This window comes from Solea senegalensis, linkage group LG8, assembly GCF_019176455.1.
Source record: "Solea senegalensis isolate Sse05_10M linkage group LG8, IFAPA_SoseM_1, whole genome shotgun sequence".
NCBI lineage: Eukaryota > Metazoa > Chordata > Actinopteri > Pleuronectiformes > Soleidae > Solea > Solea senegalensis.
In genome coordinates this window covers 24,796,210-24,812,633 of record NC_058028.1, presented here as the reverse complement: position 1 = coordinate 24,812,633, position 16,424 = coordinate 24,796,210, and the positions used below count along the sequence as shown (strand labels likewise).

The following is a 16,424-nucleotide window of genomic DNA, read 5'->3' as shown; positions in this document are numbered from 1 at the left end:
CAATGAGACAATGAAACAGACATTGGTCATGTGACATTGGTGGTGCATATCTTTACAGTCTTTGCTTAGTGAAGAACTTATGAGACATTTAGGGTTTGGGATGGTATCAGACTTTAGACCAATACAGATATTGTTGTGCTCATCCCTAGTTGTACCAAAGAAAGTGTGTCCAGTCAAAGTTGGTGGAATGTTTGTATTAACTGGACCTGAAACCGGTGTATCAGGTATTATGCGTCTTTGCTGATCATGTTTCTGGATCTGTTCTCCTCCTGTGCTCGTACGCTCCTCTCATCTGTGACACCAGTCACGTTCACCTGCGTGTTGTTCAGTGTTTCACGAGCTTTGCCGGGTCAGTGACGTCCCACTGACCGGCTGTCTCCAGCCAGCTGTCTTTCAGACGTCTCCTGTGCCTCTCTGCCCGGCCAGCAGACGGCTTTGTGGGCCTGAGCTGCTTTCTTAAAGTGGCCAACGTTTGAGGTTACAGTATCTTTTTCAGAGCCTATTTATAAACCTCCAGTTTCATTCTACTGTCTGCCAGCTCTGCACCCTCCGCCCCTGGGTTTCCCCTTCGGTCCCCTCTTGCAGCCACCCACCTGCCTTCTGTGTTGTAGGCTGGCTTTTCAACAAAAAGGTCTCCTCCTCTCTGGGCTTTGGCTGCTGGGTCTGTCACTGGCTGCTTGACAGTCTGTAGAGCTACTGACAGAGCTGAGTGTTTGTGATGCAGTTGATTATCAGTGTTTTGGGAATATCATTATTATTCTTGAATAGCATTATGAGTTTGAGTTTATTTATACTCATAGTAAACAACCGAAGAACAGCAGAATTTACATTTACATGTGGAAAAGGCATGTGTACAACACATTTCTTTATATGTAAATAAACAACGAGCTAAAAAAAGAATGAAAATGAATTCAAAATATAATGTGAAATTCACAGTTTAAATGTTGCTCTTGAACTTTGGAAACATGTTCAGTTCCCAGCCCCACCCTTCACCATTCCATGTCCCTCTCAGCTGATGCCATGTTCCCAGGTCCAAACAAATGCAACCATAAAGTGAAAAGAACTGTGAAAGCTGAACAAAACTAACTATTAACAAAACTAATTAACTATTAACTAACTCTTAAACGGAACATACATTTAATCAATTCATTCAGCACTGAATCTAAATTGTAATGTAGAGAGACAATATTGGACAAACTGAAATTATTTTCATTACAAGATGTTAGTACCTTTTTAGATCATTTCTTTTTTAAATAAAGGTATCATTAGTTTACTTCAGTTTGTCATGAACAATGTCTCAAGTATTCCCATTATGATGTATATTTATAAGCTGAACTACATACAAAAGTAAAACCTATAATTCTGCTTACATATACATATTAATCCTGCTATAACATACAGTATAATAGTACAGTATAACAGTCATTTACATCCTTATGAATCCTTTTACTTTTGACACTTGCACATTTGGTTATGATCCTGTTATGATTTGACTGATATGACAAAGTATTTGGTTTTAGGATTTTCCCCAAGTAATGTACTTATTTTCTTCTCTTCTTCTTTTCATTTACTTTAAAATAAAATTACAAACACAAGTGATGGATCTGAATACTATGATATGATATGATTCTTGCAAACAAATTGAAAGACATTTACTGTTTTTTTTGCATTTATAATATTACATGTAGTATCCTTGTAGACTGACATAATTTAAACCTAATGAAAATATCTGCAAGTGACACTGGATGACAACAATCTGTAATAATAGTCTGATGACAGCCTTAATTGTTGATAAAAACACATTTATAATGCCATTCAGATGTCTGTATGGTGAAATTATTGGCAGTTTCATGGGTTTTATTAATGTTTCACCTTCGTTTGAGAGACATTAACAGTGACAACTCCACTGCTTTGACTCTTTAAAAAGCCGTAAAACTCTCATTAGTTGTACGAATAGGAAGAGCTACGTCAAGTTAGCTTGAACAACGGAAGTAAGGCGATTTTGCTTTCAAAATAAAACATTGAATAATTTGACGTAAACGGCCTATTGATACTTAAATATATTCTGAGCCGTCTTGTCTCACATTTTAACGTACTCCTTTGGCTCTGGTAGCTTTCATAATACTTGGAACGTTGGTGGTATTGTTGTGTAATTCACAGAACATTCATACTGAGAGGGACATTATAATATACCGTTCATCTTCCTGTCTGCTCGTTGACAATGAATGACGGCACGTTCGCAGAAGTATTTTTAGCATCTTCATTCACAACACTGGAGCTTAATTTTGAAGGGCACGACCGGAAAAGCGCTGTTATGTTGTGTGTAACATGACACCATCTGCTGAAAGCAGCGGCAGTACCTAGCATCCAAACGCCCGGCTGAAATATCAGCCTCGGCGGTGAATCTCCCTCGGTGTCACGGTGTGTGTGTGTGTGTACGGAGCCCGGCGCGTAACGGCTCCGTCACCGCTGCTCTGCTGCTGCCGGTGTCCGGAGGATGTGGGGCCTCAATGTGTACGTCAAACACAGCAAGTGAACCGCACTGACACTGACCGGGTCGCAGTTTGTATTCCTTCATGTGAGTAACCCTACCGCTTCATGTCTGAGCTTTGGGCGAGAGCAGTGAGAGGCACCGGCCACTCGCCACATCACAGTCCACGTTCGCTCGTCTTTCCTGGAAGGTCCACACCGCGTGAAGCGTTTCGTGCCATCAACAGAACAACATATATATTTAGTTCGCTGGGGTCACAGTATCACATCGTGTCCGCAGGAGAGGAAAATGCAGACAGTAGCACCAAAACCATCGCGAATGTGTACTCTAAACGCGCTTGTTAATAATGACATTGATGCCGAATTGTAGAGCTCCTTGCGTGTAATAACATCTATGAAAGTAGCTTCGTGTCACACTCACAGTTCCACCAGTAAAGTCAAGCTGACAATAAAATGCCAGTTTTTTAAATGACGTTTGGCGTGATGTACTCGAGGAGATGGTCTGTATCCAATGACATCATTGCACGGGCTTTCCCTCAGCGAACGGATGCATTTATTTTTGTCACCACCCCCCCTTTCGTTTTTGACCCCTCATGCATGCATACTATAATCTAGCTGCTGTCGTTGTTGGTGAGAAACGATGTGACACTGACATTAATGCATAGCTCAACAGATGACGTGTCTGACAGTGACAGCCTGTAGACAATGGTGCTGCATAAAGACCATGGAAATGTCTTGAATGTGATTGTGGTCACGCTGTCATGAAGGCAGAGTCATCATAAAGGAGGAGACAGGAAGCTGCTCCCATCTCTGCTGAACAAGCACAGCTAATGCATTATTTGTGAAGCTTCTGTCTTTTAGAGCCATGTTGCTATAGGGACGTCTCTTTTTCACAAAATGACTTTTCTGTTCTGTTCTGTGTCTGTCATCATTCGCTCTATTCCACATAAGGTATGGGTGATATCATATAAATTACACGGTGCATTATGATATCTAATAAAACATTAATCAGTGTTTTATTGATGATTGCAGGTGGAAAATAAAAGTTAATTTCCACACTTTTCCACTGAGCTCATAACTACCTTATCAGTAGTACATCTATCACATATATTGGCAGTAGCAGGGTTTTGGCTGTCCATCAAGCCATTGTCTACCGCTTTATCCTCCTCATGAGGGTCGCAGGGCTGCTGGTGCCAATCCCAGCTGACATAGGGCGAGAGGCAGGATCCACTCAGGACAGGTCACCAGTCCACACACACACACACACAGGGAGAACATACTCCACACAGAAAGATCCGGACAGAGATCTGTGAGCAATAGTTCTAGTCACACACAGTGAGCACCACGGTGTGGCCCACAGGGCTGAAGTGACTCATCTAGTTATTTTCTGTGGATGTTTTTTTCCATGGCTGTGTGGATACAGTCAGTAAAATTTTTATTTTAAATGTGATTTCTCAAATATAATCTCTTTTGCACACGTTTGCTGGTTATGTGATCGTAGTCTTTGTGTTTGCCGTTAGAAGTGATGGGGTTTGAGGTTCCTTGAATGCATTTATAGAATGCATTTTCATTCAAGCTTTATTCCCATGAAGTTAACTTGGACTGCTTGCTTACCCTGCAAAATGTTATTTCCTTTTTCTTTACTACAATATTTGCCTCCTCATCTTTTCTGTGTGACACATGAGTTGCTTTGTAAACTGCTCACTTCCCCAAACCAGTCAATTTCTTTTTCATGTAAAAATGTATATATCCATTACATGATATATATATCACAGCTCTATTCCACTGTCATATGTAGGATATCTAATGTTACTACATCTTTGTTGAAGATGACAGCTCTACTGTACTCTTCGGTTGTTTGCTCTTACCTCTGTGTTCACACTAATTACTCCATGCTGCAATTATCCTCATGTTTCTACCGACACAGACAACGGATCCTTTTACACAGATTTCATTTAGCTGTAATAAACCCTGATCTGTGCTGTGATCCCTGCCTTGAGGACATGCTGGTGAATCTCCCACATGGCTGTATGTTTCTGTTGTAATAATCTACTACGCTGACATTTAAAGGAGACTGTTAAGATTAGATTACCCGGCCTGTGCCCTATGTTGCTTTCGGGCTTTGCGGTAATTGAGTTATGCAGGCACATTTTCTCCTGATCCCTATCCAATGCACGGGCACTGTCTCTTCGTTCATCTCCTCGCCTGTGTCCTTCCTTTCTTTTGAACATGTCTGATATAGTAGGTGCAAGGTTATGACAAGACACTGAGTCTTTGAATTATACATTTTTATTATGTTTTGATATATCTGGCAAGGTCAGGACAGGGGGTTTGGCAATTATCTTAAGATATTTTAGACACAGAAATAAAATGGAACCTTATGTTTTGTGTTCATGGAATTACCTCACGTTTGTCATGGAAAGTCATGAAGTCTACACGGGGCACCCTGTGAGTTAACATGCCGTCAATTTTGAAAAGGGTCTGAAAATATTCAGAAGTTTACAGCACTGCATTGCCTGTTTATCACCTTTATGGACATATAGGTCATCCAGCAGATGGATGATGCAGGAATACACTCTTTGAGTAAGGATTAAGAGAACTCTGTGCACCACAAGCTCTTTATTCTGGTGGAAGAAAAAGAATGGCATTGGCTTTATTGGCCATGCATTCTAACAGTGAGGGAGAGTTACAAAGAAATCTACTTATATGGGCTTGCACTTATTTAACTCAGCAATGTAGCACTAGATGACATTGCATTGCACTGCTAAGTTTAACTTAGTTGTTCCTGTGGCACAACTCCCAGATTCAGGACGCCCATCACCAATGGGTTGCTCTCTTGAAGGAGGCTTTGTTTTTTTTGACACAGTTAATATCAGCTGAACATTGTGAACCTTTGACTAAGCCTAATGTTTGTTCTCTGTCATCTCCCCCCTTTGACACAGAGAGCTTGGTCAATGGGAATCATCAGGCGAGTCCAGCTCAGTCGTCCTCAGCTCCTGGAGAGCGAATCCAGTCTGAGCACAGTGCAATCGTCAGCTCTATTGAGAAGGACCTCCAGGACATCATGGACTCCCTAATCATGGATGACCCCCAGCCTTCTTCTTTGGAGTCCAAAAAGCCTTCAGGAGGCCAACTGATTCCCCACTCGCCTCTATCACCTATGCTCAATGGAGGAGGTCGGTATCTACTATCCCCTCCCACCAGCCCTGGGGCCATGTCTGTGGGGTCCAGCTATGAGAATACATCACCTCCCTTTTCCCCACTCTCCTCACCCTCGGCAGCTAGTAGTGGGAGCTTTACCAGCCCCTCTCCTAGTGGAGGACCCCAGGACCAGAGTTCTTCTCTGCCACCAGTGCCTGTTCGCTCCTCGAGCTACAATTTCACCGCCCACCCTCCACCTGTACCCCAACCACGGACCATTTTGCCCAATGTCAGCAGTGGTGGGGCAGGCCAGAAGGTTCAGGAAAGCCCCAGGCTGCAGAGGAAGGTCTTGACAGAGGCTCCTCCAAGCCCCAAGACAGCTCGTAGAATAATGGGTCAAGATGGGTTTGATAGTCGACTGACCTCGCTTCTGTCCTCTAGTGAATCTCTTAATAGTAAAAACATTGTGCCAAGTAGTCCCAGACTTACTCCCAAATTCCCTACATGTTCATCCCCATCACCCGCCAGTCCCAGGACCAAGACAACCACAGTGCTCCAGGAAAGGCCTGCCAGCCCCTTTAGAGAGCAGACCACACTAGCTGACCGCTCTCTCACCTCTAGCCCTTCCAGGCAGCTTTCCCAACCCACCAGAGCCTTCCAGCCTCCTTTGGACCCCATTGTCCATGTCATCCAAGGATCTCCGCTTCAGCAACATTCACGCTCACTGCAGCCCCCTGAAAGCCCACGCATGGCCAGGAGGAACCTGGAGCTGAATGGAAGCAGTGGCGTGAGCAGCACTATGAGAGAGTTGCCCCCTCTTAGCCCCTCCATGGCCCGGAGAGGGGTCCCAGTACTTCCAGGGGCTCTACCTGGTACAATGCCTACCTTGAGGACTCCGGATAGTCCCTCAGGTCTTGGTAAGCTTGTTCCAGAAAGTCCCAGGCTCAGGCGAAAAACTGGATCCACATCTGAGGAGCTGATGTGTGGAAGGGGGATCAGAGCCCGCAGCCCATCACCTACCTCTATGCTGATGGAGGGCAGTGGTAGTGGTACGGGGGTACGGAAGGCAAGCCTTGGGAGTTCCCTGTCTCCTGCTTACAGTCTAGGCTCCCTGCCCGGCTCGTCCCCTGCAGCCAGTCCCAGGACACAGAGGAAGATGTCTTCAGGGAGACCCCACCCTGGGATGAGGGAGAGGAAGAACAGCATCACAGAAATTAGTGACAATGAGGACGAGCTGCTGGAATACCACCGACGACAGAGAGAGGAGAGGCTTCGAGAGCAGGAAATGGAGAGGCTGGTGAGTCAGGAGCATGTTGCCAGAGATAGTATGCTGTAATATTACTGTAATATTGTTAATATCTGTGTTAAAGAGCCCTCTACGCTCTATCACTGATCAACGTTTGCTCAGTTTTATAGGTCTCAGTCTCAGGCTTGGACAGAAAATATAGGAGAAACTTATCCAGTACCCAACAACTTTTTAGTAATTGATGAATAAATGCTCCGCCCTCTTCACCATACATGATAATAAGTGCTGACAGCAGCAACGGTGAGGATGTACTGTAAGTCCAAACGCAACGTCACTGATGGGAACTTTAAGCAGTTGCAACACATGATCTGTAGTTCTTTCTTATGCTGATTTGAATACGTTAGATTAGATTAATGTAAGTTTCCACAGCCTAAGGTAAAATAACAAGGTATTAACTTTTCCCCAGTTGCAGTGGCTGACTAGATAGGATAAGACAAATAAACTATTTTCACAGGTTTGGCCTGATGGAGCTTGTAAGATAGGCAGCCATGTATTTTGCAGTTAAGTTAATCGGTGACCCGTTTCCACACCAGCTTAAGAAACATGTCAGTATCTCAATGGTTTTACTTGGTTTACCATTACCACACCTTTGAATAATTGATTCACATAACAATGTGTAGATAATGATACTTGTGTTCTGAGGGCCACTGGGAAAGTCTATCGAATTACAGTATTTTATGTTAGAATGTCAGCAGTAAGCACATGTTTTTGATGACACATTTCATGACAATCTTTTTCTTACGCGATGCAGGATCATTTTACTGAGAATCTGGGGTTAGACAACCTAGCTCAGTGTTTCCCATTGATTGTGCAGACTGTGGTAACCTGACACAGTAAAATTTGCCCTGTCACTGTTTCATAATGAACAAAATATTTTTACAGACCACATAATAACATAAGAGATCATAACCCAGCCTTTTGCTCCATTGCTGCATTGTAGAAATATATTCAGTATCGCTGGCTTGCCTACAATTGTACGCGAATAAGGCTGAATAAATATGAGGGAAACTCTGTAACTAATCTTTATGAACTTCAATAGTGTGGTTATCACAAAAACCATTGCTTGAGATAATGTTAATAGTCTTGAAGAGGCTTGGTCTGACTCCAGTCTGTGTGACCTCTTGGAGGCAGCGAGTGTAACACTTGCATTATCTCCACTGAGATAACGTCCGGGCCTGGTCGCTCCTCCTTTTCCCAACATGAATTGTCTGTAACTCGGGCTGTTTGAACTGCTGCTGACATGCGGTCCCAGGGCGCCAAGATGAGCCCATAGCAACCGCATTGTTTGTTGTTTCCTATGCTCAGCAGAGGGGGGCAGGGAGTGGCGGCCGGTAGACATCTTGAACACGTCTGCCAGTCTAAATGAAACTCCAGAGACTAAGTCCTTTAAAAGCCTTTGTATCCGTTTGTGTTTGTGTGAGGAGGCGTCTGTCCGCCCTGCTCGTAATTACAAAGTGTGTGGCTGAGAGAGAGGCCAGTTCACTTGTGCAGACTGAACTGTCTCTATGTACCAGTCCATGCTCGGGTTCTTCCTACAGTGACCTGGCAGTGCTGCATCAGAACACTGAGACTCTGTTTAACCCTTAATAGTGAAGTGAGCTGAGGTTTCTGCTGAGTTCTATCAACATCGCTGCTCCGTGTCTGATTTTGTTGTGATAGCAGCAGTCGTCCCACTGATATCTTCAGGTTATCAGATGCTGGTCAGTGTTGTGTGATAGATTTAGTCCTTAAAGCTGTAGTTCATAGTAAATTAAGCTGTCTGATTTAAAACAGTTTAACTTCATTCAGAATCTCACCAGAGCTGAATGATTTGGGTAAAATAACTAATAGTGATTGAACTTTGAATTGATTTGTGACTTAAATTCCTTTTTAGGCAATAAATATTAACTTAAAACAAAATAAACATTACACTGGCAAAATATGAACTACTATTGTATTCTACTCTAATGCAAGGATAAGAACATGAAGGTAGGAACTACTGTTTCTAACCTCGACTTATTACATTTTTATTTGGCAATAAAAACAATAAAAAATGAATGCTTCAGCCCTAAATCACAGATGTAAATTAACTAATGCACTAACCCAACCCTATTATAATAGCTAATAAATAAATTGTGTTGCAAATTACTTAAAAGATAGCACTGCAACAGCTTAACTCCTTATTTCTCTTTGAAGGAATTTAATTAGTTTTATATTGATTATAAATGTTAAGTAAAGACTTGACTTGACCGTCCTGGGCTGAGAAAGACCAGCTGAGAGATGACATAGAAGAAACATGATGTGTAGTACAGTTTGTACACTGCTCTGCCACTTTCATTAGATGTGTCGTGATTAAACACAATTAAAGTCCCACACACGCACAATAGATAAACTATTTTATCGTAACACCTGTAACAAAAAAGTCCTTTTCATACAATTCTTAGACCCAACATAGGAGGATATGGCGACTTACACTTGAAGCTGTGTTGGATAGTCAGTGTGCAGAGTTAACAAAGCATCTAAAAACACACTGCAGCTGTAGATGGTTAGATGTTGAGAGATGTGGCCAAAAACATCAACACAGCTAAATACTCATATCAGTCCACTGATCATAAATGTCAGATAATTAATGATTTATTTGTACATGAAAGTTGTCAAAACAACTGGTAACACTTTAGATTAGGGAACACATATTCACCATTAACTAAGTGCTTACTAACATGCGTATAAGTAGCATACCAGACCTTTATTAGTAATTACTAAGCACGTATTAACACCTTAACCAGGAAAAATCTTAATTCATAGCGGTAGAATAAGATTATGTAGAATAAGGTGTTATTAGTGCTTAATAATTATTAATAAAGGGCTAGTGTGTTATTTATTCATGTTAGTGAGTAGTTCTAGTTAATAGTGAATATGTGTTCCCTAATCTAAAGTCTTACCAAACGACTTAATAGTGGTGTTAATATGGGTTATATTACATCTAGACAATTCTATGGCAATAATTATTTGTCATCATTGCCAGATCCTCGATTACAAACTGCTGTTTCCAAACGTGAAACTAGATTAGTTTGGAGCAGAGTCTGAGTTAACATGCAGTAAACATTAAATGGGTTAGCACTAGCTGTCACAATTAAGTCCAAAGTAGTGAATACAAGTACACAGTGATGTCGCGCTTTCCCGATGTCACACCAGTGATCGTCCCACAGTACTTTCTGCCCATATTTCCTTTTTACTGTACATACTCCAGTCTGTGAAACCTCAGGTCCTCACTGTGAGGTCAGCAGCAGCAACAACCTTTGGACTAGAACAACAGCAGGCGCACAAAGGGCGATATTTACTTTAGATTAGTGCAAAAAACCGCTCGTACACTGCATTCATATGAAGTGGACGTGGCAGACAGCGAGGACAAACAGGAGCTGCATGAGACCCAGTCGCAGACAGGATTCCTCAGCAGCCTCTGATGTCCTTGCATTTTTTCTGAGTGCAGAAACTCGCAGCTCTTTGAGGAGGCAGGGCGTGGAGCTGCAGGCCCTGTAATTAGTCACAGTTGACTCACTCACGGATTTTTTCTTGCCTCAGAGCGTCACTTCACTTCACACACACAGTCTGCTACTCATTCACACAACTGCTTCACCCAAAACACAAAGTTAGGAGCTCTAAGAGAGGCTGACGTGACATCAACAGGAGACCACAGCTCAGAGGCAGCAGGAGGCTCCAGCTTCACTGCTACACTCCTCTGTCAGACTCAGGGACAGTTCATGTTAATTAACCTAAGTAATAGATGCAAGATGGTAAAATAATGGTTATTTCCATCTGTAGACACAAATATTAAGGTGTATTTTCAAAATCATTGTTGAAAATATGGTGTAAACATTAAATAAATGGATGTATGATGAGTAAACATAAGTGATAATAAGTAGAAACTGATTTATTTTCACATGCTATTGAAGCCATCCTCAGTAGCTGTTATTCTCAAAATAAACCACAGTAGTTGGTTTATGTTAACAGTTATCAGTGGTTACAGTTTAACAAGAGTTGTGGAGTTCATCTTGTGCCATTTTATCCTCCACATGAGGATCACGGGGGGTGCTGGTGCTAATCCCAGCTGACATAGCTGAGCAGGTGGCAGTCCGTCCATCACAGGGCCACATAGAGACAAACAACCATCCACTCTCACACTCAGAGTCAGTTTAGCGTGTCCAGTTTGCCTAATCCCCAAATCTGCATGTTTTTGGAGTGTAGGAGAAAACTGGAGAATCCAGAGTCACGGGGAGAACATGCAAGGCCCTTGCAAAGGCAAGAGTGATAACCACTACACCAACCGCGTGGCCCCGTACTGGTGTATTAAGTAAAATTAATTTACCATGACAGCTGTATGCGACTGTTTGTATGTTGGATTTGGAGTTCTCTCAGGCTCTTTAAGGTTCAGACAGTTTTCTGGATCCCCAGTTCATGCTTGGCAAAGCCAGTGTAAATCATGTGTCAATACCACATACAAGCACACTCTGCACTATCCCTTTAATCAGCATTTCCCTCATCTTGTAGTTTGGTCTTATCGGTCTGTCTGCAGGGAAGACCCTTCCAAGCTGTCTCACCTGGCACCTCTCACTTCACTTGGCCATATGACCGACGCTCCGTCTCTGCCAGACACACTTGGCATATGAAGCCAGTCTCAGCGTGCTCCATCTGTGGCAGACACGTGTCCTTTTGACCCGTCTGTAAAAGACCAACTCATCTTTTCTGAGACGTCATTGTTTTAAGGAGCGGTCCATTTTTGTGTCTGTTGTTACCTTGAAGGGGACACAGTGCGACTTTGTCCCTTATCATACAGCACACAATGAGAGTGTTGCGTGTAACCAGCAGTGCAGGACATTTCTTTTTCAGGAAATGACAAAAGAAAAAAGCCACACTATTCTTGAATTTTCCAACTTGACATATCAGTGCGACGCCTGGGAGTTGACTGTCTGAGTCTGAGCGCTGTGGAGAGGGAGAGCTTTGTTTCTAAAGGTCATAGATTGCTTAAATAAAGAACTACTGACGGCTTTTCCTCAGAAGCACATCTCTTTTGATTGCAGTTATTGTCTTTTACTTCCCTTGATGTGTTCTGGAGGTGCTACTAATAATCATTTTCAGTGTCAGAAAACAGTGGACATCAGGTCAATCAGTGTTATTCCAACCCTCAAAGTAGTGACGTGACGTTCTCAAGTGTCTCATTTCCTTCACAAACCAAAGATGTTCAATAAAGAAACCAGAACATATTAAGTCCATGTTAAATGGCTCTAATTTCTAATAGATCTGATGGATCTCTGATCTACAGTGTTTGCTCAGTGACGGGTTTTGTCAAATGTAGGACATAGAGACATAGAATATATAGAACATAGAATGAAATAATTCTATATTCTATATATGTGTATATATATATATATATATATATATATATCTATGTATGTATACATTTATACATATGTATACATATGTATATATATATATGCACATATCTATATATCTATGTATGTATACATATATACATATGTATATGTATATATGTATATATATATATGATGTATAAAAATGTTTGTCTGTTTAACAAGTTACTTTGTTTGTTTTCTGTCCATAAAGAGTTACTTTACGTTCACTGGGCTGTTTGTTTGGGAAAATTGAGTTAAACTTTGTTTTTTCACTATTGAAACTATGCTTTTGTCATGATGAATTGAGTATAGTACTCCACCCATCCCCTGAAAGTAAGAAATTTAAGTACGGCAATTTCAAATGTAACAATTCCAAGCCCGCCACTTTGAATTAGGAAGTTAGAAAACAGATAAGTTGTTTTCATTTAAAAACACACATCAAACCATCAAAATAATTGGTGATCAACTTAGTGATTCATTAAAGGAATATTTCTCCATTGGAAAGATGAATGTCTATTAAAACTGGGTCATCTATGCAGTAGAAATGTGAAATAAGTGCCTTCTTGGCCGAGAAAGGCAGAAAAATGTCATTTTCAGATGAACGACAACAACTCATTGTTGTTCTCAGTTTACTCTGCAGAGCAAGAGCTGGTTAGCGTAACTGTTAGCAAAGATGGCGGACACCGTGTTTACATTGTGGGAATGAAGTCTCGTCCCCCTATGGGTGAGTCTAAAAAGTGCAGAACTGGCGCTGTAGTTTCTAACCTTTGACCAACGTTTGCCCTACGCTGAGTCAAATGATGCGATTTGTGAGGAAAAGAGATTTTTTACAACTCAATGGAAAACTGAGGGAGGGAAGCACAATTTAAAAATAAATAAATACTAATGCTATTCTAGCAATACATGCAAATCAGTAAAGTATTCCTTTAATAATCATTGATTTCTGCAGTCCATGTAGGCGCCACATCTTAATACTTTGACTCCAGGTTCACTTCAGCCTGACCTTCTTCACATGAGCAGTCTCTCCTTTCTTGTCTCCAGATTGTCTGCTCTGTCATTTGTGATCATTGTCTTGCCCACCATGATGTCATAAATGTTGTATGTGTGTGTGTGTGTGTGTGTTTGTGTGTGTTTGACTCATCCCTGCGTGGTTGGCATCTTCTTCACTGTTCACGAGGATTAGCAGACCAAATATACCATGGCACTTGTCGAACAGAACACCAGCATCTTGTAGAAACACGGCCAAATATACACACACACACACACACACACAAACCCGCTGACCCGAGGACGTGGTTTAGGATTTTTCAGCATTGTCTTCTCTATTTTAAAGTGGAAGGGAGAAGAGGAAACAATGAATACTCCTCCGTGCTGCATGTGTGTGTTGTGTTGAAATCCTTCTCTGAGTATCCAGAGGCAGATTTCTGTGGTTTTGGTTGAAAACTTAACAGGGAAAGATAGAGACAGAAAGGACAGCTCAGTACGACTGTATTGCTCTTAATCTGGGACAGCAGTGATAAATCTGTTTCTCTGTCCCTCCAAATCTGCACTAATCCAGTGTCTGGTTTCTATAGCGTCACTTTTTAATTAATCATCAGTATTTAGATGTTTCAGCCATCCTCTCTCCCTCCCTCCCTCTCTCTCTCCCTCCCTCTCTCTCTTTGATGCTCGTGTCATAGTTTGTGAATTTACAAACAACCTGTTTGAATTACGGCAGGTGCATCCTGCAGTTATATGCGCTCTCCACTAGAGGGGGTCAGTTAACTGCTCAGTACCACAGTGGCACACAGGGAATTCCTCACTCACCAGCTTTCTCCCCCTTTAAGCTGCTCATAAACAATGAAGAACTGAATGAACACAAATATATATCTTGTCTTTATTCATGCTCTAACTTAAAGAAAAAAATAAAATATACTTGAAAAGACAATAATAGTCAAATTAAAGGTTCAGTGTGTAACATTTGGGAGGGTTTATTGGCAGAAATCGAATCAATTAATCACAGATATGTTTGTATAAGTGTGTAACTGCGATAAGATGAAAATAGTTTTGGTTCTGTAGCTTTAGAATAAACCGTATATATGTACTTTAGGCTTTATATCTTTAAGCAGAACCTTACATAAGAACGTCCTCTCTGGTGTGTGAAGGTCAACATGGTTTACTTCATGATGGTCATAAGAGCGTTAAAGTAAATATGCCATATTAACAGATTTTTATAATCTGATTATATGGGAACTAAAGAATGAACACTTTTGATATTATCAATTGTGGAGAAAAATGGAAAGCTGTCGTCTTTGACTTTGTTTATTGTGATTTACTACAGTGAAACATACAGAGTCTATTATTGTTTTGGCCTCATAATTAAAGATCATCATTTAAAAGCACATTCTATCATGTCATAGAAGCACACGGGTTGTGTGTGTTTAACATTTGACCCTGGAGTCTCGACATTGTCTGCCTGGATTAAATTTATCAGCCTATTCTGAGTACAGAGGAGGCGCGGTATAAAGTTCTCCGTCGTGTATTAAGTGAGAGCCACTGCTTTTCTTAGAACCAGCGAGCCAAACGCCTCCCACTCGAGGAAGTCCTTACACATGTCGACCTCTGGCTCCGCCCATGTTCACACAGATTCCTCACAGTCTCTCCCAGGACTTGGGTAGATTTTGAGCCGAGGTAGAAGGAGGGACGGCTGCTCCCTCCGTCCGACCCAAAGCAGCGCTTTGTCAGAACTTCTGACATCACTTTAAACAACAGCAGGAGCTGAATGGAAGCAAACATCTGAAGGCATCTTCTAGTCCTGCTTCAGAGCTGCACTGTGTATATATGTGTGTGTGTGATGGACCAGTATCACTGTGAGGCTGCACCTGTGAGGCGAGGTCAGAGCCGGGAGCAGGCCGTGGTTTATATGCTCGCTCTGGCTCGAGAGAAGCCGCTCTTTCTCAACAGCGTGGCAGAACTCGTGAAGGTAACTGAAGCCGCTGCTAATATTAACAAAGCTCTGACTGCATCTTAAATAGACTTTGGGTTTTTTTATTCCTGTGGTGTGGATAACGTGCGCACTCAACAGAGGCCTGTTGAATACATGTGATGCTGTGTGGTTTCGAGCCTCCAGTTGGTTCAGTCATTAAGTGCTGAGCTGTAAGGCAGCTTTCAGGCCCGCCGGCTGTTGAACTTTGGAAATAGAGAACTGTGCAAAGAGATTCGGTCATAGCCGTGCTATAATGACCTTATGGTATTATTATTTCTCAATCGCTTTGTTGGAACAAACTCAGAAAATATGGGAAACATTTTTAAAATAACATTGTTTGGAGAAAAAAACTGGTTCTACAGGTTAAAGAGTGCAGTGTTGAGTGAGACCTACCTTTACACCTGAACAACAACACCACCCTGCCGCTCTTAAACCTGGACTGGGACCCTTTAATGAAACCTGTGTTTATCCTAAATGGTAAATGCTCTGTGTTTATATAACACACTCATGACTCAAAGCTGCTTTACACTGCCATTCACTCATTCACTCACACTTTCATGCAGCACATTCATGTGCAGGGCGTTTTCTATCACAGTCACACGCTGTCAGGAGCAACGTGGGGTTAAGTGAAAACAAAGGAATCAAACCCTCAACCTTCCTACCACTGAGCTACCGTCTGCCCCAGCTACTGGTCCTAGTTTTTCATGTCGACAAATAGAGCTGCAACTAACGATTATTTTCATAATCGATTCATCGGTCGATATTTTTCTCGATTAATCGATTAATCGTTTGGTCCATAAAATATCGGAAACCTTAAAAAACGTTAATCGGTGTTCGTCAAACCAGGAAATGTCTTGTTTTGTCCACAAATAATGATTTCTTTGTTATCCAGAGCAAAGAAATGAAGAAAATACTCACATTTAAGAAGCTGAAACTGTCGGAAATCTGGTTTTAATCATGAGAAAAGCTTCAAACCGATGAATCGATTATCAAAATAGTTGTCAATGAATGTAGTAATCGATTAATAATCGATTACTTGTTTCAGCTCCATTGACAAATATTGCGATGGAAAAAGTCTATTAGCATCACGTGCATCAACTTAGAGTCACATAAAAACAACAAAGCTGGTGGT

At 41.7% G+C, this 16,424-nt stretch overlaps 1 protein-coding gene across 4 annotated transcripts in view; it reads left to right on the top strand.

Moving 5' to 3' along the window:
• phldb1b (pleckstrin homology-like domain, family B, member 1b) overlaps positions 1 to 16,424 on the top strand; it is a 103,901-nt gene that overhangs the window by 53,537 nt on the left and 33,940 nt on the right. For 3 of the 4 annotated variants that reach the window (XM_044031980.1, XM_044031978.1, XM_044031979.1), the window contains one exon: positions 5,433 to 6,928. In XM_044031980.1, coding sequence (XP_043887915.1) covers positions 5,433 to 6,928 — 1,496 coding nt within the window. Of the gene's footprint in view, positions 1 to 2,338; positions 2,579 to 5,432; positions 6,929 to 16,424 lie in introns of those variants that run through there. The other variant, XM_044031981.1, reaches the window with a different exon arrangement.